Source organism: Bufo bufo, chromosome 7, assembly GCF_905171765.1.
Source record: "Bufo bufo chromosome 7, aBufBuf1.1, whole genome shotgun sequence".
NCBI classification, from domain to species: domain Eukaryota; kingdom Metazoa; phylum Chordata; class Amphibia; order Anura; family Bufonidae; genus Bufo; species Bufo bufo.
The window spans coordinates 32,783,649-32,808,432 of NC_053395.1; the positions used below are offsets into that span (position 1 = coordinate 32,783,649).

The following is a 24,784-nucleotide window of genomic DNA, read 5'->3' on the forward strand; positions in this document are numbered from 1 at the left end:
TGATGGAATGCCTTTAGAGGCATTTCCTCATAATAGAAGTCTATAGCCTGCATAACGGATCCTTCTGGTTTCCGTTATGCAGGAGAGTACTCCAGACGGATCCGTTATGCAGACCATAGACTTCTATTGTGACGGAATGAATATCTGAATGCCTCTAAAGGCATTCTGTTATGGTCAGTGGTAACGGAATCCATAACGCAATTAACATTATACCACAACCCGAACCGAAAACTTCAAAATATGAAATTCGCTCATCCCTACTAATGACCTATCCGGAGGATAAGACATAAATATCTTTTCCTGGAACCCCCTCACCTCAGTCACCATAAGTGCATATAATTTCTGGGAATACAGAGCGGATGTAACCCTAGGGATCCATGCTTCTGTAAGTTTCATGTATTTAGACCAGCGGGGGTCCCATTAGTTACAGCCATAATAAAGACAGTTAAATCTGGCTACAATAGGCCCACTCGAATGAGGTCTTAGACTGGATTTAGATGGCTGCATTTTACCGTACATATTATGGCCACATAAACCAAATGTATCCATAGGCTTCTGTTGACCAGACGCGTGCCATAGTATGCATTGGTATGCATCTGAATAACATTTTCTTTATTGGAAAGTGTAGTTGACTATTCCTTTTACTACAGAGGTATCTCACATACAGAAACACACAGTTGGGAATCGAGTAACCTGACTCTATGGGATACAAACTGCAATTTTTACTGGAAATGTTTTCTTTCTTCAGACGTTAACTCAGGGCTGTTCTGAATTCTCAAATTCCCGCACCCACATAATGACGTTTTTAGAAAACACGTTAAGATATAGGGCAGGGATCAGCAACCTTTGGCACTCCAGCTGTTGTGAAACTACAACTCCCAGCATGCACACTTAAAGGTCCATTCACGGATCCGCAAAACACTGACACCGGCCATGTACGTTCTGCATTTTGCAGACCGCACATGGCCGGCACTTTAAATGCAAAATGCCTTTTCTTGTCCGTGTCTCCAGACAAGAATAGGACATGTTCTATTTTTTTTTTTTTTTGCGGAACGGAAGTGCGGATGCGGAGAGCACACAGTGTGCTGTCCGTATCTTTTGCGGCCCCATTGAAAATGATTGGGTCCGAAACGGACCCTTACTTGGCTCCCATAGAAGTGTAAGGAAGATTCTAGGAGTACCCTGATATAGGCCAATGTAATATTTTTTATTATTTCAGCATTTGCTATTTTTATAAATGTGAGGTTCACATATTTGGATCAAACTGTGTGAGCCAACCTGCCACGACAAGGTGATCTCATACAGTTGGGTCCCTACACTATACAGTGTACCTGTACCGAGGTTACTTACCTCTCTTGGGCTTTAGCGCTCAAAATGACCTCAGGATGGGTAGGAACTAGCTCACTTTTTTTGGCCTTGGAAAAGAAAGAGGAGTGCTTGACCAAGATGGAGACAGCCACATATCTGACTTCAATTGTGTTAGCCGTCGGCTGAAGTTGCGTTTGACTATCTCTCACAATACTGAATGCATATGTCTTAAATGTGGAGTGGGCAGACACCATCTTGTCTTCCTGAGAAGAAAAGGACTGGGCAGTTGAAATCTGGCATGCTCAATCCTTATCTCCCTCCTAACGTCAGCTGACAGGAGTGGGTCAGGAGGCCTCATAATAGTAGATTTTTGGCCAAACCCGCTCAAAGTGGCAGCTTTAGCCAAAACAGTGCTAATGTGAATGGCCGGCTTCAGAAGTGTTATGTGATATGTATATGTACAATATGGTAAGGAAAAGAAGTTTATTGGCTGCAAAAACATGGAGGAATGGACAAAGCTTTTACTTTTTTTTTTTTTTTAAATCTAACAAAAAAAATAAAGCAACCTGTTCAATGATTGTATCCAAGCTAAATTAATAAGTATGAACGTGCCAAAGCAATTCCATTTCTTACAAATTTGGGTTGTTGCTGCAGGATAGCCTAATGTAAGGGTCCATTCACACATCCGTAGTGTATTGCGGATCCGCAATACACCCGGCCCCCCCCCCCCCCCATAGAACTGCCTATTCTTGTCCGCAATTGCGGACAAGAATAGAACATGTTCTATTTTTTTTTTTTTGAGCAGCGGCCCAGCATCTCTTCCAGCCCCATAGAGAATGAATGGGTCCGCACCTGTTCCCGATATTGCAGAATGGATGCAGACCCATTTGCAGGCGTGTGAATGCACCCTGAATGGCCTTCTTCCATTGAATAGTTCCCATATCAATAGCAATCGGCATCATGCATCTCTCCCCCCCATAAGGTGGCCTTGATGTCCTGCAGCAGTGACAGTGGTGTCTCATGTAAGTAATCGCTGCTTTTTGACAGGGAACACTTTATGTTCTCCAAATCGATCTTCCTTAAGACATCAGCAGCCCATTCTGTACTTTGCTGCCCGTCCTGGCTTGTAATTTGCTGTCCTTTCACGATGTGCTCCAGCCAGTCTCTTCCGTGCAGTTCTGAGGGATCACTGCCTCCATGGCACAGTGTTGGCCTCGCTTCAAGGAGGATCTCGCAGGCTTTTAAGGCCACCGGACGGTCACAGTCACACAGGCAACTCAATAAAGCCTGGAAGAGCCCCACCCGTTCACATTTCCCCAGTGCATCTGAAACTGAAGCTGTGCTTTTGCCAGAAGGTAACCCTATTGTGTACGGACAAGTGTGGCTAGGTCCAATTTCAAGTATGTGGGATATATAGAAATGTGCGAGGTCCAGTGCATTAACCTTTACCTCCCAGTCCAAGTCCCTGCACGTCGTCGCCAAGATCTGTGACAGCAGCATTTCCGAGTCTTGGAACGTTTGCATGTGACCTTTTCTTAGCCAGTCAGTGAATACCTTTACCACTGCCCTCCTGGGGAAGCCTTCAGTGTCATGACATAGAATGTCCATTAGGTGGGGCACCAGATCCTGTGGAGGAGGGTGCAATTATTGATTATAGAATATTTTCTTAAAGGGGTTGTCACCTTTCTGCTCAAATTTCAGAAATGCCATACATAGTAATATAGTTTGTAAGGCTGAAAAAAGCCCTCTGTCCATCCAGTTTGGCCTGTTACTCTGCAAAGATGATCCAGAGGAAGGCAAAAAAAAACAAAAACTTGTGAGGTAGAAGCCAATTTTCCTCATTTTTAGGGGGAAAAATTCCTTCCCGACTCCAATCAGGCAATCAGAATATCTCCCTGGATCAACGACCCCTCTCTAGTAGCTATAGCCTGTAATATTATTACACTCCAGAAATACGTCCAGGCCCCTCTTGAACTCCTTTATTGTACTCACCATCACCACCTCCTCAGGCAGAGAGTTCCATAGTCTCACTGCTCTTGATAATCTTTCAGGGACCTGTAGTCCACCCGTTCCAGTTATTACTTTAGTTGCCCTCCTCTGAACCCTCTCCAGCTCTGCTATGTCTGCCTTGTTCACAGGAGCCCAGAACTGTACACAGTACTCCATGTGTGGTCTGACTAATGATTTGTAAAGTGGTAGGACTATGTTCTCATCACGGGCATCTATGCCCCTTCTGATGCAACCCATTATCTTATTGGCCTTGGCAGCAGCTGCCTGACACTGGTTTTTGCAGCTTAGTTTGCTGTTTATTAAAATTCCTAGGTCCTTTTCCTTGTCAGTGTTACCCAGTGTTTTACCATTTAGTATTTCTTCCCTGACACGTTGAAACACTTGGCCTGCATGGCTTAGCACCCTGTGTGACCATGAGTAATGCATGTAAACACACAGTGTCATCCATAGCTCCCAAAGAGGGCAGCAGCGGTGTCCTCAACTGTGCAGGCGTTATTATGGCACAATTGTCTTTCCTGCATACCAGTCTACCTTTACAAGGTTATATGTTGTAAAAAAGGAGGCGAGTTATTTCATGTTTCTACATTATTTATTAGCAGTTTTCTTTTATACTGTTTTTTTTTGTATTTTCTGTATTGTTTTATTTCAAAACACAATAAATCTTTAAAAAAAAGGCACTGCTCAGATACAAGCAGCAGACTCTCCAGTACCAGTTTGTTTACATGCATTACCCATGGGCACCAGGGGCTTCGCTGTGCGTGATAATGTAAGCCCTGAAACGTTTAAAGGGAGTCTGTCATCAAAGTTTCACCTTTTTAACCCTTCCCATAGCTTTCTAGCAGCCTTACAGTTAATAAAAACGTTACCTTTATGAGCAATCCTGGACTTAGAAAACCGGCAAAAAACAACTTAGTAGCATATGCAAATGAGGGCTCACAAGTGCCCAGGGGCGGCGTTACCCTCGTAGGTGCCCAGCTAGCTCAGCCTTATTGTCGCTTCCCCCCGCCCATTCTTTCCCTCTGACCGCCCATCTACTTACTTCTTGTTTCGCCGAGATCCCGCGCCTGCACACTGCGATGCCCATTCCTTGTACGGCATCACAGTAATTAGTGCGCATGTGCCGGCCGACGGACTGAGTGCACAGGCGCGGGATCTCGGCGAAACAAGAAGTAAGTAGATGGGCGGTCAGAGGGAAAGGATGGGCGGGGGGAAGCGACAATAAGGCTGAGCTAGCTGGGCACCTACGAGGGTAACGCCGCCCCTGGGCACTTGCGAGCCCTCATTTGCATATGCTACTAAGTTGTTTTTTGCCGGTTTTCTAAATCCAGGATTGCTCATAAAGGTAACGTTTTTATTAACTGTAAGGCTGCTAGAAAGCTATGGGAAGGGTTAAAAAGGTGAAACTTTGATGACCCACTCCATCTACCATTCCTTATGACAGTGTATGGCATTTCTGGAATTGAGCAGAAAGTAGTTGCCCCATGTGGACAAATCCTTAAAGTAGTTATCCCATGATTAATGTAGAAATCGGAGTACATGACAATCTCTTTCTAACAAACCTAGAACCAGCCCTGACCCTCACATGGATCCAGAGATCTCCCCATTCATTGCTAGATTTATATCAAGCTGACAGATGAGGGGTGTGTCCTTCCTACTGCAGTTGCTGTTGAAGGATGGAACTGAGCATGTGCTTCCATCTCGGTGCACAGGACAGACATAAAATAATATAAAAAAAAGGGGGGGCAAACAGCAGGTGGCGCTATATATTTCAGTGAATAACTCAGTGGCTTTAATACATTTCTAATTACATGCAATTACAAAAGTTTTCAGATCCAGGTGCTGGTTTGAAAAAAATGTCTAATATTTTTAGTGGGAAAACCCCTTTAAAGTCTTTATAAGCCCAATTAGAAGAACTACTTCCAACAGATAAATACTGACCTCACGTTTTAAGGCTTCTACAGATCTGAAGTCGCCGGCAGCCGAAGTGTGAACGTTATTAACAATCTGTCCTATGCAAGTTACAGCACTTGCGCGAACATAACTCTCAGGGTCATTGAGAAGATCCAGAACCAGCTGTGGGAGGCCAGCATCACTCAGAACTTGTCCGACATCCGCTCGTCCTGGAACCAAAGTGTGAATGGTAACAATAACTACAGTATATGTGGTTCTGTCTCCCATATTACACTGGATTCCTATACCAATGCCATATGACAGAGGTATTCCCCCCAATTAGGACCCCCCCATCATACATGGCCCTGCTGTAGCATGTTTCAGGTATACTGACTTAAAGAGGACCTTTCATCAGTTTAGCCCTGCTCATTCTCCCTGGCTAAGAGCGGTGCGCTCTGATTGGATGCGCTCACAACCAACCACAGCGAAACTGCGAGTCTACGCCTAGTTTAACCGAGTCGGCTCGTTATAATATAAGGCGCCGAAATCCCATAGCATCAGTGGGGGCCGCACTATAAGGCAAGACCATAATTAGACTAGGGCTAAACTGATGAAAGGTGCTCTTTAAGGAATGGTCTGAATCCTCAGTACATAAGTGTGTACAGTATACATTTTACTTCTTAAAGGGTTTGTGCAGAGCTATGATATTGATGGCTTAGCCTCAGGATAGGTCGTCAATATCAGATCAGTGGAGGGCCGACTCCCGGCACCCCCGCCGATCAGCTGTTCGCAGTGGTCGTGGTGCTTTTGTGAGCGCTGCTTCCTTTTCACTGTTTACTTGCATGCTGTCTAGTGTCGGTGCAGTGTACTTAGAACTGCTCGTCCCGTTCAAGCGAAGATGTATGTGGTTTTTGCATGGACATCACTGGAAACCGTAGCAAGTGTCCACCCACCCTGAGTGTGGATAAAAGCCGTCAGCAGATCTGTTGCATTCAATATGCAGAACTGCAGCACAAACCTGAGGGTCAGCCTCGGGTTTCTGCTGCGGATTCCGCAGTGGATTTTTCTGCCGGCAAACTCCGCTGTGTGAACATAGACTTCCTGCTGCGTCTGCTCCTGACAGGGCCAGGCCATCACAAGTGGCCCTGTCAAAGTACAGAGGGAGCAGAGCCTCTAGGTGTAATGGCAACCCCCCTGTTGCTCCGAGAGGCTCATTTGCATATAATAAAACATCATTTTCTCAGCAATGCGGACACATATGAACATGGGACCAACACAGATGCCTTCAGCTGCCAAGCGCACATGTAACAGGTCAGCCAGTGTCATAAGTGCAAAACTGCTGACAGATGCCCTTTAAATGACCATTTCTAATCAGTTTAGCTTTCATCCTATAAACCGCACAGAAACCTCTTACAAATTCTGATCACTCGTGTAGGAAACATACAGTGGATCCTTAAATGAAATAAATGAATGAACCTGTTACAGTAGCTGTGAGGTTGGTGATAAACTCCAAGGTAGTGTCTCGCACCTCCCAAGAAGGGCTGCACAGGCGCTTCATTATCACAGGACAAAGACCTGGAAGAGAAATGAACGCTGTAGAGATTACATAGCACAGCCGGAATTATTAACGGCATGCCCGAGTCACATGTAGACAGATAGGGCGCAGTTATTTGTAAGATTTGCATGGAGCTCGGGGGCAGTTACTTCCTTTCACATTCTCCGCAGGGCAATAACGCATTTGTTAATCTATTTTCCACGAGTACGTGTGTATCTGTGTCAGACCTTGAAGAAAAGTTCTGCCCTCCTCCCAATGCTCATCAGATGTGTGCCAGGCCTGCAGCCACTTCACGGACGCCTGGAATGCTTTTTTCAGAACCTACAAAGGAAGACAGTGATTAGGTAAACTTTAGGCTTTCACCGCGGAATTATGTGCAATCATCTCAGCTTATTCAGTGCAAAAAATCTGCTGCTCTGTGTGTCAGAGGTACTTCCCGTCTTGAACGCTGTTCCTATGACATGGACTCGTGGCTTTATGATGATTTATAAAGCTGTGTGTCTCTGCCCGACCTCAGCTCTAATGAGTTGAGACAAACCCTTTAAATGTCTACTACTTCACGGTTATTGCGAGTTTCATTTAAAGGGGTAATCCCACAAAAAATATTCTAGTTATTAAACCAGCACCTGGATCTGAATACTTTTGTAATTGCATGTAATAAAAAATTTAGCACAGCCAGTGAGCTATTCAATAAAACATATCTGTATAGCGCCACCTGCTGTTTGTTTTTTTTCTTATTTCTTTTACCTGCTCACTGAGAAGGCCGCACATGCTCAGTTTCATCCTTCAACCGCCTCCTGAGCTGTGATAGGTGGAGAATGGACACGCCCCCTTAGCTGCAGCAGAAAAGACACTCCCCTTGAGCTGTCAGCTTGATATAAATCTAGCAGAGCAATGAATGGGGAGATCTCTGGATCCATGTGAGGTGCAGGGCTGGTTCTAGCTTTGTTAGAAAGAGGTTATCATCTCCTATATGGTGTCTGATTTTAATTTTTTATATTAGTCATGGGATAACCCCTTTAATCGAATGGGGCTGGACGCAGTATCCTGCACAGGTGGGTGGCAAACTGGCCGCAGGATTATCCGGACCAGTGGGGATCCCACGGGTCAGAACCCCACCATTCTAAAGTGATGACTAGCAATAGTCAGTGATATCCTAGAGATAAAAAATAACATACATTTTATTAGCGCTCACGCACACAACCTTAGGAATTTTTTGGTCCACAGATCACAGGTCTGCAAAAGACGGATACTGTCCGTGTTGTATCTGCATTTTTTGCGGACCCGTTGACTTAGGTCCATTGTCCGTATTTTGTGGACATGTTCTATGTTTTGCGGAACGGACATACTGTCTGCCATGTGCTTTCCGAATCCGTATGATCACAGAGATTAGCTCCAATACGGCAGCTGCGTATCCTGATGACACGGCTGCTAACAGGTCTGGCACTATACAAATACCTCCCAAAATCTATTGGCTGAAGCAGTGCCTTGTGGAGGTACAATACAGTACATGGGTAGTGGTCGCTAGGTAAGAGCTGAGCCATGGCTGCAGTGTTTCCAAGCAGTCCTGACCAGCCACGAGTGCATTAGAAACAATATTTTACACAGCATATAATATGGTAAAAAAAAAGCGTAATAAGGCTTGGTCCAGATAAAAGAACCACCGCAATGGCTAGCCCTAATGACCAACAGTTGTATATTTCTTGTAGTAACTTAGGACAACGTAGGGTTCTTACTGTGGCGTCTGTTTCTGGATTCTCAAGATAAGCGGTGAGCACATTATAGGTCTTCATCAGCTCCTCTGGTCTCACTAAAAGGTTAATAAAACAGGTGACTGGAACAATTATCAAGGTGCACAGTATAGCGATATACAGCACTACTATATAATATAAGTATCCAGTGAAGATTTGCCTTACATGGCCAACGAGAAAGACCTCCGATGGCATCCAACGCTGACCTTTGAACTCGAAGAGAACCTATCAGTGACCTGCCCAAATGGAAACCTGCGGCAGACGAACCAATGGCGTGTCCAAGGCATAAGCTCAGAATCAGCACCACGGAACTCAGCACCGCTCTATAGGGGACCTGCACGGCAAGACAATCCTGAAGATAGAAAAGAAAATCAACTGGTCTTAAAGAGGGTTCGCATCCATTTTTGGGAAAAATCTGATTAAGGGTTCATGCACACAAACGTATTTTCTTTACGTGTCCGTTCTGTTTTTTTTGCGGACTGTATGCGGAACCATTCATTTCAATAGGTACGCAAAAAAACAAACGTTTCCGTATGTCTGTTCCGCAAAAAAAAATAGATCCACATAACGGACAAGGATAGGGCTGTTCTATTAGGTGCCAGCTGTTCCGTAAAATACATACGGTCGTGTGCATGAGCCCTAATATTGAAGCCACAGAATTTTTGCTAAAAGTCACATAAACAGAGTTGTCAGTCACCACGACCATAGTCTCTCATGTCACTTGAGACTTCAACAGGAAAGTGGTTTGGCAGCTCTCGCCGCCTTCTTGCAGTAGTAATCAGATTTCTTCTACAAGTCCATATGGCTAGAGCCCTTCTTTACACTGGTGTAAGATCCAATGCATTTTATACATTACCTTTTCACGCAGTTCTGTTAGATGGATCAGGCACTGACATAAGAGACTGACACACGAGACCTTCTTGGACATAAGATTCTCCACGATGGAAGGATCAGACACAAGCTCATCAAGAAAACCTAGTAATAAAAGTAGCAAATTAAAATAAATTGTGCTTCTCAGCAGTTATGACATTCGTGCCCTACACTGCACAATACCCGGTGGGCCACAATCTGCAGCCGAACTTCTCAAGACGCAGTCTAGCGGTTGAAGGAGGACACACATGGCTGGCAGGCAGACATCCTGAGAGCTGGAAAGAAGGCGAAACACATAAAATGCATCATCTACTGTACATGTAATAACAGGAAATAAAACTAGTGTCTTCATTTCGGAGGATATAGCATATAGGTGTGAAGCTGCAGAACTGCATGCGCTGAAAATCGACACTCTTTACAATGCATTGTATGAAATTTGCACCAAAATTTTAACAAATGAAGATTTCGGCACAGATTAGCTTTATGAAGAAAGATTAAAAGAATTGAATTTATTTAGACTCGAGAAAAGACTTCTAAGGGGGGACATGATTAACCTATACAAATATATAAATGGGCCGTACAAAAAATATGGAGAAAAGCGGTTCCATGTAAAATCCGCTCAAAAGACAAGGGGGCATTGCCTCCGACTGGAGAGGAAAAAGTTCAGTCTCCGGAAGCGTCAAAGCTTCTTTACTGTAAGAACTGTGAATCTGTGGAATAGACTTCCTCAGGACGTGGTCACAGCAGGAACAGTGGACAGTTTCAAAAAGGGTTTAGACGAATTCTTAAAAGTAAAGGACATTAATGCTTATGAAAACGTGTAGAAATACGAGTCCCATTTCCTTCTGGGATTCGCGTCCCCACCTATCCCTTGGTTGAACTTGATGGACGTTTGTCTTTTTTCAACCGTATTAACTATGTAACATTACAGGGACTAACAATGCAGGGCAGCAATGTTGTTGGGACAATACAGCCAGTACGGCATCTTCCTGTAGTGTCTGTTATGTTTCTTTAAAGGGTGCCTTGTCAGCGGGTTTTGACTATGCTGAACTGCTGACAGCACTAGGTAGGGGCAGGGCAGAGCAGGACAAACACACCATTTGTGGAGCTTTTATCATCAGGAGCAGTGAGAATATGAAGTTTTATTCTGCTAGATTGTGCCCCAGCCAATGCCCAGGGCGGAACTTCACTGTATGAAGCTCGGCATTGAGCTGCTTCAAAACCCCTCTGCTCTGAGTGACAGCTGTAGCATGCAACCAGGAGATCACTACAGCTGTCACTCAGAGCACAGAGGAGGGGCTTTGAATCAGCTCAATGCATAGAGCACTGCCTAGTGAAGCCCCACCCCCAGTGCACTTGGAGGAGCAGCTCAATCCATAGAGCACTGCCTAGTGAAGCCCCGCCCCCAGTGCACTTGAAGGAGCAGAGCCTTAGTGGGTGTTCCCTGTGTAGCATGCTCCCGCTGTCCTCCACAATTCTCTCAGTGGTCTGGACTGTGTGCTTTTGCCTCGGACACTTTTCCTCTGTTGCACTGACATGGGTGTGAAAGCTGACTTCTGGAGAAATCTCCAACTCACAATGCTACTCGTGGATAAAGAGAATGCTGTATATGAAAAGCGCTAATCTGCCCTGAATACAGGTGCCTCCATAGTGCTCAGGGGGTGGTTAGCACTAAATAGGAAGGAATAGGAATACGAGAGGGAGAAGTAGGAAATACATGATTGCAGGGGGGTTTGAGGTCAGTAATCACAAAGACACATAAGCCTGCATAGGAGCTGTATACACAAAAGGGAAGGATATTTTGTAACTAGGTCAGACAACCCCTTTAAACCTTCAGTTTCCAAAATTCACATCAGATTTGTGATGGGTAATAGTGATTTAATGAAATAAGTGGAAGTTGTGCCTACCAGGACTTAGACTTCAAAATGCCATAGGCCAGGGAACCTGCCTGGAATGGATTTAAACTTTTCAAGGCCTCTTTCATGACCATCCATAGATCGTGCTCAGGACTACACAGAACCGGAAATCTAAACCAAGAAATAATATTGTGAGCATTCAGATAAAAAAAAGTGGTCCCTGGGCCATGTGTAACCCTGCCTTTAAAGGCTATGTACACTTTTGGGGGCATTTGTTTTCTTTTAAATTATTGCATTGTACTCATTTTGAGCTAAAAATCTTTTTTTCAATGTGTCTTTATTAAAAATGTTGAGCCTCTTTCTCTGTACAGCCTTCATAATCTCTAGTAGCAGGCTCTGTATTTTTACTGTTTTGTGTCAGGCAGGGAGCTGACAGGCTCCTTATCTCTGATTTCCTGAACTCATAAACACTCATTAAAGCTCAATTCTTATCCAACTGATAGGAACGTGGCTTAAATAAGTGTTTATGACCCATTTAGTAATTTCAAGATGAGGTTTATTAGATCACAAAGCAAACGTGAAAGTGCGCTTCACACAGCTAGACAAATAGTTAACCCTTTGTGACAGAAAGGCTCAAAATTTTTAATAAAGACCAATGGAAAAAATTATTTTTAGCCCAAAATGAGTAAAATGCAATCATAAAAAATTGCTTCAGAAGGTGTACATAGCCTTCAACAAAGGAGTTTTTTTTTTACCAGCCATTCGGGGGGTGGTTAATCCTAAACTTTAAAACTCATCTAAGATGAAAAATGGAGTGACACTGCAATTCGATTTAAAACCCATCAGCTGAGGGCTCATGTGTAGCTCTTATTTTTGATCTCCTGACCTCATAAACACTTATTTAAGCCATATTCTTATCAGTTTCATAAGAATTGAACTATGAGTGTTGATGAGGTCAGAGATAAGAGCTCAACAGAGACCGCTGAACATTTCTAATAATGACCAATTGACCATGGGTATAGTTGTTGCCGCTAGGAGGCGGACACTAAGCCCACAAAGTGTGAGCTCGTCCCTCTTCAGCTATATCCCTTCCTGCAGGGACCAAGCTCATCAGTTTAGTGCAAAAGTAGTAGAAGAAGCCAGACATATGAAAATAACATTATGTGCAAACCCAGAATCACACAGACCCGAAAAGGCCTATAAACAAAAAACTGGGTGGGAGCTGTGTCCCCCAATGAACGGAAGAGATTTTACGGCGAGTACAAAAATCTAGTTTTCTCATCCGTCTCATTGGGGGACACAGGCATTGACCCTGGGACGTTCCAGAGCAGTCCTAGGGGGTGGGCTTGATTACAACCCCCCTGCCAATCAGAGAACCGCTGTCTGCAAAACTCTACGCCCCAAAGAAGCGTCAGCAGACGCAAAGGTGTGCACCCTGTAAAACTTGGAAAAATTATGCAAAGACGACCAGGTCGCCGCCTTGCACGCCTGAAGGGCTAGAGCCCCGTGATGCACCGCCCAAGAGGCCCCCACTGCCCGAGCCGAATGAGCAGTCACCCGGAAGGGTGGGGCCCGGTCCTTAACGCGGTACGCTTCCACAATAGCCAAACTAATCCATCTGGAAATGTAAGTCTTTGACGCTGCCAGCACTCATCTCGGCCCCTCTGGAATCACGAACAGGGAATCCGTCTGTCTGAAAGGATGCCGTCTGGAACAGATAGATACGCACTGCACGCACCAGATCCAGAGTATGGAGCGACTGTTCTCGAGGATGAGACGGGTCCAGACAAAATAAAGGAAGAATAATCTCCTCATTTAGATGGAATGTCAACACCACCTTCGGCAAGAAGGACTGCATAGGGCGAAGGACCACCTTATCCTGATGGGAGGATCAGGAATGGCGACCGAAATGACAGAGCCGCGAGTTCCGACACGGAACTCGCGGAAGGTATATAGCTGAAGAGGGAGGAGCTTACACTTTGTGTGCTTAGTGTCGCCTCCTAGTGGCAGCAGCAGCTATACCCATGGTCAAGTCCTGTGTCCCCCAATGAGACAGATGAGAAAATGATTTTCAACCTAAAATGAGTAAAATGCAATCATTTAAAAAAATGTCCCAGAAGGCGTACTTAGCCTTTAAGCACCTCATCGTTGTATTTTATTTACCTGGTCAGGACAAGCAACAGTTCTTCTAGATGAGGAGCAGCATGAACAGGCTTCTGCCTCAGAAGAGAAGTTACCAGCTCTGCTATTCGTGGCCAGAGAACCTCAGCCATTGTGTTAGTGCAGCCTCTGAAGATGGCGGTCAGGAGCTTTAGTGACTGTGTGACTGACTGGGAATCCCCAGAGGTCAGTAGCTTCTCTAAGTAACCAAGGATCCTCAGGGCCGTATACGGCAGATCAGATACATGGCTGATTTCTGTCTGTCCTGTCAGCTTCACAAACATGAGAAAAACATGGGCCACAAGGTCATTGACGGCAGATGCTACAAACAAGCTGGAGTCCATCAGCAGGTTTAACATTCTCTCTATTATTCCTAAGGGAGACAGAAAGAAAAAAATGTTATCTGTTACATTCAGCTGATAAAGGAGAAATACAGTAATGCATGCTTGCCATTCTTTCAAATAAATGGTGGAACATATGATAGGTGGATGGACCAACCCACCACAGCAAGTCACAATCTGTTACTGGCACTCCGCTCCAGCTAATACAAGCCCCTGTCCTCCATGACGTCCATATGCCCTAATAAAGAATATTGGAAGGGACTATCTTCACGAGACAACTCTTTTAAAAGGAACCAGTGAGTACAGAGGACCTGTTACATCTCCCGATGTCTGTTTTAGTAACTGTTTCAACATGAATTCAAAAGATTTGAGAATAAATAGGCTTAAACAGGCTAAGTGATAAAAATATTTACTAAGTGTAATTAAATATAAAGATGAGGTAAAACAGACAAATCATATATAGAATAGTAAAGGTAAATAATAATCCATCACCTGGTCTGCAACACACAATGGGGAACCTCTCGTCACCACACTACAAAAGAGAGATAGTGACCTACCTGGATGATGTTCTCAGTGGAGCTACCTACATGGTGTAGGTCAGGGGATTATTATTTACCTTTACTATTCTGTATGTGATTTGTCTGTTTTACCTTGCCTTGCAAAAGTATTCACCCCCTTGACTTTTTTCATGTTTTGTTACATTACAGCCTTAAGTTCAATGTTTTGTTAATCTGAACTGTATGTGATGGATCAGAACACAATAGTCTAAATTGGTGAAGTGAACTGAGAAAAATGTATAAATAAAGCTATTGTTTAGAAATAGAAAACAGAAAATTGGCATGTGCGTATGTATTCACCCCCTTTGTTAGGAAGCCCATAAAAAGCTCTGGTGCAACCAATTACCGTCAGAAGTCACATAATTAGTGACATGATGTCACCTGTGTGCAATCTAAGTGTCACATGATCTGTCATTACATATACACACCTTTTTTTGAAAGGCCCCAAAGGCTGCAACACCTAAGCAAGAGGCATCACTAACCAAACATTGCCATGAAGACCAGGGAACTCTCCAAACAAGTAAGGGACAATGTTGTTGAGAAGTACAAGTCAGGGTTAGGTTATAAAAAAATATCCAAATCTTTGCTGATCCCCAGGAGCACCATCAAATCTATCATAACCAAATGGAAAGAACATGGCACAACAGCAAACCTGCCAAGAGACGGCCGCCCACCAAAACTCACGGACCGGGCAAGGAGGGCATTAATCAGAGAGACCGCACAGAGACCTAAGGTAACCCTGGATGGAGGAGCTGCAGAGTTCCACAGCAGAGACTATCTGTACATAGGACGACAATAAGCCGTAGGCTCCATAGAGTTGGGCTTTATGGCAGTGGCCAGAAGAAAGCCATTACTTTCAGCTAAAAACAATAAGGCGCGTTGTAAGTTTGCAAAAAGGCATGTGGGAGACTCCCAAAATGGAGGAAGGTGCTCCGGTCTGATGAGACTAAAATTTAACTTTTCGGCCATCAAAGAAAACGCTATATCTGGCGCAAACCCAACACATCACATCACCCAAAGAACACCATCCCCACAGTGAGACATGGTGGTGGCAGCATCATACTGGGGGGACTGGGAAACTGGTCAGAGTTGAGGGAAAGATGGACGGTGCTAAATACAGGGATATTCTTGAGCAAAACCTGTCCCACTCTGTGCGTGATTTGAGGCTAGGATGGTTCACCTTCCAGCAGGGCAATGACCCCAAACACACGGCTAAAGCAGCACTTGACTGGTTTAAGGGGAAACATGTAAATGTGTTAGAATGGACGAGTCACAGCCCAGATCTCAATCCAATAGAAAATCTGTGGTCAGACTTAAAGATTGCTGTTCACAAGCGCAAACATCCAACCTGAAGGAGCTGGAGCAGTTTTGCAAGGAGGAATCGGCAAAAATCCCAATGGTAAGATGTGGCAACTGCTCATAGAGACTTATCCAAAGCGACTTGGAGCTGTGATTGCCGCAAAAAATAGTGAATAGTTCTGCACATTGACTTTTTCTGTTATTTTGTCCTATTTGTTGTTTGCTTCACAATTAAAAAAAACAAACCTCTTCAAAGTTGTCAGCATGTTCTGTAATCCTCAAACAATCCATGTTAAATTCCAGGTTGTGAGGCACCAAAACACGAAAAAAGTCAAGGGGGGTAAATACTTTTACAAGGCACTGTACATTTAATCACACTTAGTAAATATTTTTTATCACTTGGCCTGTGTAAGCCTATTTATTCTCAACTCTTCAAATTCACATTAAAACAGTAACTGCTGGCATTCCCCATGTAATAACAATTCTGGAGCATCTATGATGTCATTCCTTTCTTATTCCCACTAGAAGTTTATAAATAAAAGTACAACATTGGGTGTTATCAGTTGGGGGGGGGGGGGGGGGGGGGTCTCTGCACAGTCTGACCCTATCCGATCAGTGTTGCCAGTGTTAGACTGTGCAGGGACACATCCCCTACTGGTAACACCCAGTTGGACCTTTATTTATAAACTTCTAGCAAGAATAATACAGAAATGGCACAACATAGAGTCATGAGACTAGATCAGGCATCCTCAAACTGCGGCCCTCCAGCTGTTGCAAAACTACAACTCCCAGCATGCCCGAACAGCCTACAGGTATCAGCCTACAGCAGGGCATTGTGGGAGTTGTAGTTTTACAACAGCTGGAGAGCCGCAGTTTGAGGATGCCTGGACTAGATGGTCTAGAACTGTCATTTAATGTGGCATACAGTGACATGTCAGGAGAAGTGACAGCTCCTCTTTAACCTGTGTGGTTGTTCTAATGCAATTTTAGCACAAAACGGGAACTCTTCTCTGTTAGACAAATAGATGTTACCTTTTCCCTTCTCAATGCGGCATGTCCCTACACAGGTTCACACTGTCCAATCAGGGCCGACTGTTTCAGACTGTATAAGGACACAGCCAATTGGCAAGGGGAATGGTAACGCCCAGCTGTCAATGTATTCATGTATTTCCATAAGGAGTAACAGAGGAAAAGTACAGAGTTCTAAGAAAAGATTCTCCAGAATTGTCTGGAGAGGCAGGAGGTCCAATTATTGGTGTCAGCAGCTCAAAAAGCATTATCCTAATAGCAAGTTACACAGGATTTACATACGAATTGAAGGGACACTGAGTTTTCACAAAACTTTTGATATGTCAAAAGTTTTCATCAGTGGGGGTCCGCGCCCTGGGACCCCCACGATCCTTAGAACAAGTTGATAGAAGTGTTCGCATATCACACCCTCTCTCCTTCCCTGCAGAAGAGGAAGCGAGACGGACTCAATAGAAAGTCTATAAGCCTGCAGCAAGGAGAGAGAGTGTGACATGCAAGCGCTTCTCTCTCCTCGTTCAAACGATCAAATGTTTTCTGAAAACTCAGCTCCATATACTGCCCCTACCTCCTGTAAGCAGAAAGTGCAACGCTTCCTGGTGCTGTACCATACTGAGCAGGCCCTGGATCCACGCTCTCCTAATGGACGCATCCTTCCACGTCTCATTGGTGTAGATCCATTCTCCAAACATGTCCTGTATAGTGTTTTCAGGCTGTAAAACAAGGAAGAGAGTTAGAAATAAAAAAAAAAACGGCAAGTACGGGCTGCAAGGGGGTCGACATGAAGGCCTGCATGGAAACAAAAAGGAAGGATCCGACCAGTGAAATCTTTCTTAGGTATAACGCACCCCTGTATGGCCGTCTCCCTATATGTACTGTACCAAATACTTCCTAGTTAAAAGGACATCTGTCAGAAGATTTGTACCCTATGAAATTGGCTGTCCTGTTTTAACATGGGCAAATAAGCCTCTAGGAGCAACGGGGGCGTTGCCATTACTCCTAGATTCTCTGCTCTCTCTGCAACTGCCGCGCCGCCTCCACTTTGACAGGGTCAGGTGTTATGATGTTTTCACTGCCTGACCCTGTCAATCAAAGTGCAGAGGGCGCGGCAGTCGCAGAGAGAGCTGAGCCTCTAGGTGTAATGGCAACGCCCCTGTTGCTCCTAGAAGCTCATTTGCATATATTAAAACATCATTTTTCTCAGCAATGCGGGCACATATGGACATGGGACCAACACAGATGCCTTCAGCTGCCAAGCGCACATGCAACAGGTCGGGCAGTGTCATAGGGACAAATCTGCTGACAGATGCCCTTTAACTAAGAGATTGATCCCCTATTTCTTTGAAGATGACTGGTCGGGTAAACATCTTCACTCACCATCAGATACTTGAACCCTCCTTCTTGAGCCGCCAACTCTCCAGCCAGTCTCATAGAAAAAGTGAGCAGGCTGTGGTCTGCCTCGTCTATACTCAGCACCTGCTGGAAGAGTCCTGGAATACATGGATTCTCATTCAAGAGCCCCTCAGCGGAAACTAGAAGAGAAAGAAAAAACCTAAAACATAATAGAAAGTGATATTGAAGGGCATCTGTCAGCAGTTTTGTCCCTATGACACTGGCTGACCTGTTCCATGTGCACTTGGCAGCTGAAGGCATCTGTGTTGGTCCCATGTTCATATGTGTCCGCATTGCTGAGAAAAATGATGTTTTATATATGCAAATGAGCCTCTAGGAGCAACGGGGGCGTTACCATTACACCTGGAGGCTCTGCTCTCTCTACAACAGCCGCACCTTCTGCACAATGATTGACAGGACCAGGCAGTAAAAACATCATCACACCTGGCCCTGTCTATCAAAATGCAGAGGACACGACAGTTGCAGAAAGGGCCGATCCTCTAGGTGTAATGGTAACGCCCCCGTTGCTCCTAGAGGCTCATTTGCATATAGTAAAACATTATTTTTCTCAGCAATGCGGGTACATAGGAACATGGGGCCAACACAGATGCCTTCAGCTGCCAAGTGCACATGTAACAGGTCAGCCAGTGTCATAGGTACAAATCTGCAGACAGATGCACTTAAAAAAATCTGTGAATCAGGTAAATGAGCTGCAAAAAAAGGGCTAATAAAAGATATAGCCAAAGACTTTACAACCGAGTAATAGTGGTATCTACTGACCCAGGAGCCAACTGTCTGCGATCTGCTTCATACACCTCTACTAACTAGGTGTGCCATGCTATGTGCTGACACACAATAGCCAGGAAGCCATAGACCATAGACCAACAGATGCATGTGGCTCCCTCTACTGCAGGGATAAGCAACGTCCGGCACTGCAGCTGCAATGAAACTACAACTCCCAGCATACACGCTTGGCTGTTCTCAGGACTCCAACAGAAGTGAATGTAGCATGCTGGGAGTAGTACTTTCACCACAGCTAGAGTGCTGTAGGTTGCGGACCCCTGCTCTACAGGAAGACATGGGATGTGAATGGTTATCAAATATAGTTCTCCAACCCCCCAAAATGCCCCGGGCCCTCATACTGGTCATACTTACTCCGCTCCCTTGTGTCACTCCTGATGTCAGCACGGTCGCCGCTGCATCTCCCCGTCGCGCGGATCAAAATATCCGGCAATGGTGGTGGGGTGGTGGTCAACCAATAGCAGGCCTCGGTGGGGACGAGCCTCCGTAGAGTCACCTGCGATGCTATTGATCCGCGCGACAGGGGGATGCATCGGCAGCCGTGCGGGCATCAGGAGCGACGCGGGTGCCGGGGAGGGGGGTAAGTATAACCAGTATGAGGGGACCAAGCATTTTGAGGGGGGGGCATTATAGGGGTTGGATAACCCCTTTAAGGCCTGGCCTACACTGCGACTTTTTGTAGCGCGGCTGATTGATAACTATTGAACGACGGCCGCAGTCCAGAAGATTGCATTCAACTGAATACATTCATTTGGACCGCAGCTGTACTTCAATAGTTAAAATCAAATCAGTCGCGCTACAAAAAGTCGCAGTGTAGCCCTAGCCTAAGGGTACGTTCACACGAGTGAAACTTTCTGCCGTGGATTTTTGGATTTTTTCTTGCCTGCGGATTTTAACCTAGGCATTGCAAAAAGTGAAATCTGCGGCGGCGATCTGCAGTACAAATTGACGTGCTGTGAACTAAAAAGCTGCAAAATTTCCGCTGCAGATTTCTTTTCCACGCGGTACGAATGAGATTTTATAAAATCTCATCCATTTTGCTGGCAATGTAATACGCTGTTGATTTTACGCCTGCAACTCCGTGGCGGAACACGTGCAGTGTATCCAACATGCGTTGCCCTATTAGATGCCATTAGGGCACTGGACATGAGATAGTGATAGTTCACGGCCAGGACAGATAGCGGATGCATCGGGGGGGGTTCATGCTCTGGTATGTATTACAACGCTCAGGCGTTAAAGGGGTATTCTCACCTGGACATTTACAGCATATCAATAGATGAGGGTCCCACCTCTTTGTCCCGCTCCAAAATCAGGAAAAAAAATCACTGCCAGGAATGGAGAACACGCTGCGCATGTGCAGCATCCTCCCCGATTACTAAAGTCCCACCTCGGTGAACGGAGGGGTGGCCGCACGTGCACGGTGTCCTCTCCATTTAGCGCTATGGGGCTCCCGAAAATAGTTAACGATTTTTCGACGTTCCACAGCAGTGAAGAGGGCGCCGCGCATAGGCAGCATGGGGCCCGTTCTTGAGACAGATTAGCAGGTCCTAAAGGTGGAATCCGCACCTATCCTATCTGTACGCCATACATGTCCAGATGGTACAACCCTTTTCATTTAAAGGGGCATCGTGGAATACCACATTTCTCCTGCAGTGATCAGAAATTCAGTTTTGCTCTGTAAAAGGGGAACCGGACAGAATCCATGTGCTTTACCTGTACTTGCCGCTGTACGGGCGCCGTGAGAAAGCTCCCAAACCTTTGCATTATAAAATAAATTACAAGTGACGAGAACGAATGACAATGTGACAGCGCATGTCCTGAGCGTGCAGTCTGAACACAGCCATGAAGAGGCGCACGCTACCTGTCCCGAGCAGCTCCTTAAACCAGTCCAGCAGTTTCTCATAGATGGAGTCGTCCGTCATCAGCTGCCTGTTGTCGACCAGGACTCCGCAGACGTGAGGGAGCAGCTGGGAGCACTCCGCGTCCATAGTCACTCCTGCAGGAGACACAACATATTGTTAGGTCAGCACTAGTGGCATACAGCCGCCACAACACGGATGCATATTTTGGCATGTACCGGTGTACGTCCATCAGTGTGCGGAGAAAGGGAATACGATTAGCAGCTGCCAGATATATATGAGGAAACCGGTCAGTTAAAGAGTCAACCAGTCCGATTGCTATTTCTCCCATCGAGGGAACATCCAGCTCAGCCTGATAGGTGTCACCGAAAATTGTAGCAACTTTAAAGGGGTTATCAAAGCCCTATAATGACCCCCGCCCAATGCCCGGGCCAGAGATGCAGTGGCGGCCATACGGGCATCAGGAGCGACGCGGGTGCCGGAAGCGAGGTAAGTATATATGAGGGGCCCGGTCACTGGGAGGGTCATTATAGGGGTTGGATAACCCCTTTAATATTTATAGTCACTTTAAGGCTAGGTCTACACAACGACATTTGTCGCGCGACAATTTTTATAATGGTAGTCTATGGTGTCGGGTTGCGACTGTGACACGACAGTCGCAACAAAAGACCCATTCAAGATGGATTTTTCTGTGACTGTCGCGTCGCAGTGCGACACCATTGACTACCATTATAAAAATTGTTGCGCGACAAATGTCGTCGTGTAGACCTAGCCTAAGGGAACACTCTGGGCAAAATGGACACACTGTGTAATGCCTAAGGCTTAAAGGGGTTCTCCAGAATTTTTGTTATTGATGGCCTATCCTTAGGATCGTTCATCGATATCTGATAAGTGTGCACTGAACCTTTGGGACCCGCTCCTCTCTCAAGAACAGGCCCCCGCTGTGAATGGAGACCGTGTCCGGTGTCCTCTCCATTCACTTAGCTATTCTCAGAATAGAGTGCGGCCACCCCTCCGTTCAACGCTGAACATTTTGGAAGTCTCATAGCAGTGGAGAGGACGCTGCCCATGTGAGGGGGTCCGACTCCCGGCGCCCCTGCGATCAGCTGTTCTGCAGTACACAGCGCGGTGGACGTTGTGGTTACTGCAGCGCTGCTCCCATTCACTTGAACACTACAGAAACCAGCGCCGTCCACTAAAACGTGAACTAACACTATGCGGTGTGCTCAGCTACTGCTGTGTACCAGCGGGGGTGACGGGTGTCAGACCCCCATCCATCTGATGTTGTCTAAGGAAAGGCCATCAATTTAAAAAAGCCTGGAGAATCTCTTCAAAGGGGCGGAGCATGACACAGGTTCAATACATACCAAATAGAGAACCTCTGTGTCATGCACTGCACAAAGCATATATCACACTCCATTAAAGGGGTATTCTAGTTGTTAGAACTTATCCCCTATACATAGGAGAGGGCATAGCTATTAGATTGGCGGTAGGGGTCCTACCACTGGGACCCCCACCGACCACAAGAATGGGGGACCAAGTACCCCTCGAACAGAGCAGCAGGTCGGACATGTGCACTGCCGCAGAGTACAGCGCTGTGTACAGGGGAGAACGTCTCACAACCGGAACACCCCTTTACAAGGGGTTTTCCAACTTTTTTTATATTGATGACCAATCCTCTGGATAGGTCATCAGTATCTGATCGCGGGGGTCCGACACCAGGGCCCCCTGCCGATCAGCTGTTTGAGAAGCCACCGGTGCTCGCAGTAGCTCCGCAGCCTTCTCTCAGCATTTCCTAGGCCCTGTGATGTCACATTCGTCGGTCACATGACCTAAGCGCCGCTCAGCTCCATAGAAGTGAATGGAGCTGAGCTGCGATACTAAACACAACCGCTATACAATGGACGGCGCTACTAGGAGCACCACTGCCTTCTCATACAGCAGATTCAGCGGGCGTCGGACCGTCACCGATCAGATACTGATGACCTCATCAGACTAAAAAAAGTCAGAAAACCCCTTTACCCATGTTAATGACATACAGGAGGAGACGGACTTATCAAACCTTTGATAGGCTTTAATCTCCCATCATGCACTGCTTTCTCCTAACAGGAAACCGAGCTTAGCTTTAGATGTGAACAGAGAAGAAGAAGAATGCATGATAGGTCTGAAGATCATCACAAGGAAAAGAAAGCAAAGCATTTACAACAGTAGACGGCATGTTATATAGACTTTCATTGCTTCCCCCTATACACCGTGGCCTCGTGCAGGGAGAGTGAGGAAGTTGCCCATAGCAACCAATCAGATCACTGCTTTCACTCTCCACCTGCACTGGGGGTGTGACTGGTTGCCATAGGCAACTGCACCCTTTACCATGGAGAGCATCAGGTGTGCGCTCTGCCCAGGGAACAGATAGAATACAAAAACGCTACCAAACTATTGCAGCTGCTGCAGCTCCTGGAGGTCGCGATGATATGACGTCACCTCAACCGCCGCCAGGAAAGCGGCGGCCATCTTGAATTTGGGAACCAAAAAAGGCACCATCTTTAAAAAAAATAAATGGCAATTCGAGTCCCATAGTTACTGGCGTGAACCAATTCTTTTTCAAACTTAATGAACGAAATTACTTTTATCAACAGTTTACAACAACGGCCCGGTGCCCAAATCAAATATGGCGCCCGAGGAGTCGGTGACGCCCTGCTGTGAGAAATGGCTCCGGGTTGCGGGGAAATGCTTTTGGCCCCTCCTTGGTTTCAGTTGCTAAGGACTCGATGAGACACCCGGAGCCAGAGCTGACCATCAGAGCCCGTTGTGGGGGAGCAGGTGAGGAGAGGCCAGGAAGGGGGGCTGTGAGATGTGTAGGAATATAATGCAAGTGTCCAGCACTGCATACTGACACAGTTTTTGCTGCAGACATTTCTACCTATAACAGGTATTACCTCTGAACTTGAGTTGTTAAATAGCCACTCTTTTTTTTCTCTTCATGGAAGTTTGGAAGGGCTACACGGCGACATGCTCCGCGTTTGCATTGCAACAAATTTCGCGCCACATTTTTTAGAATGATAGTCTACGGTGTCGCACTGCGACATACTGCGACGCGACAGTCGCATAAAAATCCATCTTGGGTGCAACACCGTAGACTATCATAGTAAAAAAAAGTAGCGAGACCTTTGTGACGATGTAGATGCGGAGCATGTCGCCGTGTAGCCCTAGCCTTAGGTAGAAGATACTGGTGGGAAAACCACAGCAAAGTGGATGAGATAAAAAAAATCCTCTCATCCGTGCGCTGCTGAAAGTCTCCACAATAAAATCGCACACAACTTGACGTACGGTGCAGATTTATATCCACCGCAAGTCTTAGGCCTCTTGCACACGACCGTATGGCTTTAACAGTATTTTGCGGTCTGCAAAAAACGGATCCCCAAAAAATACGGATGACGTCCGTGTGCATTCCATTTTTTGAGGAACGGAACAGCTGGCCCCTGATAGAACAGTACTATCCTTGTCCATTATGCGGACAATAATAGGACATGTTCTATCTTTGAACGGAAATATGGAAACGTAAGGCATACGGATTACTTTTCTTTTTTTTTTTTTTTGCGGATCCATTGAAATGAATGGTTCTGTATAAGGAACGCAAAAAAACGGGATTTCTGGCACAGATATCACCCTTTGCAATGCAGACATTGAAATCTCCAGCCACAGCATTTCTGCAATTCATTCTGCACCAAATTCCACAGAATTCCATCCGATGTGCGGTGCGGACCCCCACAATGGCAGCTGCAGTAAAGTACAATGCTATGGCCGCCCTTAAAGGGCATCTGTCAGCAGTTTTGTACCTATGACACTGGCTGACCTGTTACATGTGCGCTTGGCAGCTGAAGGCATCTGTGTTGGTCCCATGTTCATATGTGCCCGCATTGCTGAGAAAAATTATGTTTTAATATATGCAAATGAGCCTCTAGGAGCAACGGGGGCGTTACCGTTACACCTAGAGGCTCTACTCTCTCTGCAACTGCCGCCCTCTGCACTTTGATTGACAGGATTAATTGTAATAACTTTTACACTGCCTGACTCTGTCAATCAAAGTGCAGAGGGTGCAGCAGTTGCAG

The 24,784-nt window shown here is 45.7% G+C and overlaps 2 protein-coding genes across 4 annotated transcripts in view; one reads left to right on the forward strand and one right to left on the reverse strand.

Moving 5' to 3' along the window:
- Positions 1-1,054: 1,054 nt before the first annotated feature.
- BRAT1 (BRCA1 associated ATM activator 1) lies at positions 1,055-23,146 on the reverse strand. 3 transcript variants are annotated; one of them, XM_040440878.1, is made up of 15 exons: positions 23,105-23,146; positions 20,678-20,812; positions 18,001-18,155; positions 17,192-17,336; positions 13,404-13,773; positions 11,292-11,411; positions 9,568-9,659; positions 9,371-9,489; positions 8,680-8,866; positions 8,500-8,573; positions 6,991-7,084; positions 6,685-6,783; positions 5,257-5,438; positions 2,223-2,934; positions 1,055-1,979 (listed from the first exon to the last, which is right to left on the reverse strand). In XM_040440878.1, exons 2-14 carry the CDS (start codon positions 20,802-20,804, stop codon positions 2,251-2,253), a joined length of 2,448 nt encoding a protein of 815 aa, XP_040296812.1. In that variant the 5' UTR covers positions 20,805-20,812; positions 23,105-23,146; the 3' UTR covers positions 1,055-1,979; positions 2,223-2,250. The 3 variants fall into 3 exon arrangements, with proteins under 3 accessions (XP_040296812.1, XP_040296813.1, XP_040296814.1); XM_040440879.1 differs by having other exon boundaries at positions 23,110-23,132; XM_040440880.1 differs by lacking the exon at positions 23,105-23,146 and having other exon boundaries at positions 18,001-18,175; positions 20,678-20,780.
- A 251-nt stretch (positions 23,147-23,397) lies between these two features.
- The window catches only part of IQCE (IQ motif containing E), a 29,085-nt gene continuing 27,698 nt past the window's right edge, over positions 23,398-24,784 (forward strand). Inside the window, exon 1 of the mRNA XM_040441112.1 lies at positions 23,398-23,495. The gene's annotated coding sequence lies outside the window, so the exon portion shown is untranslated. The remainder of the gene's footprint in view (positions 23,496-24,784) is intronic.

Bases quoted from the DNA above. Each gene is read 5' to 3' on its own strand.
- BRAT1 (XM_040440878.1), bottom strand. From the start codon at position 20,804: ATGGACGCGGAGTGCTCCCAGCTGCTCCCTCACGTCTGCGGAGTCCTG. The intron at 18,156-20,677 runs GTAGCGTGCGCC...TTTCTCTTCTAG, and splicing joins TAAGGAGCTGCTCGGGACAG to TTTCCGCTGAGGGGCTCTTG. The intron at 8,867-9,370 runs GTAATGTATAAA...TTCTATCTTCAG, and splicing joins TAACAGAACTGCGTGAAAAG to GATTGTCTTGCCGTGCAGGT.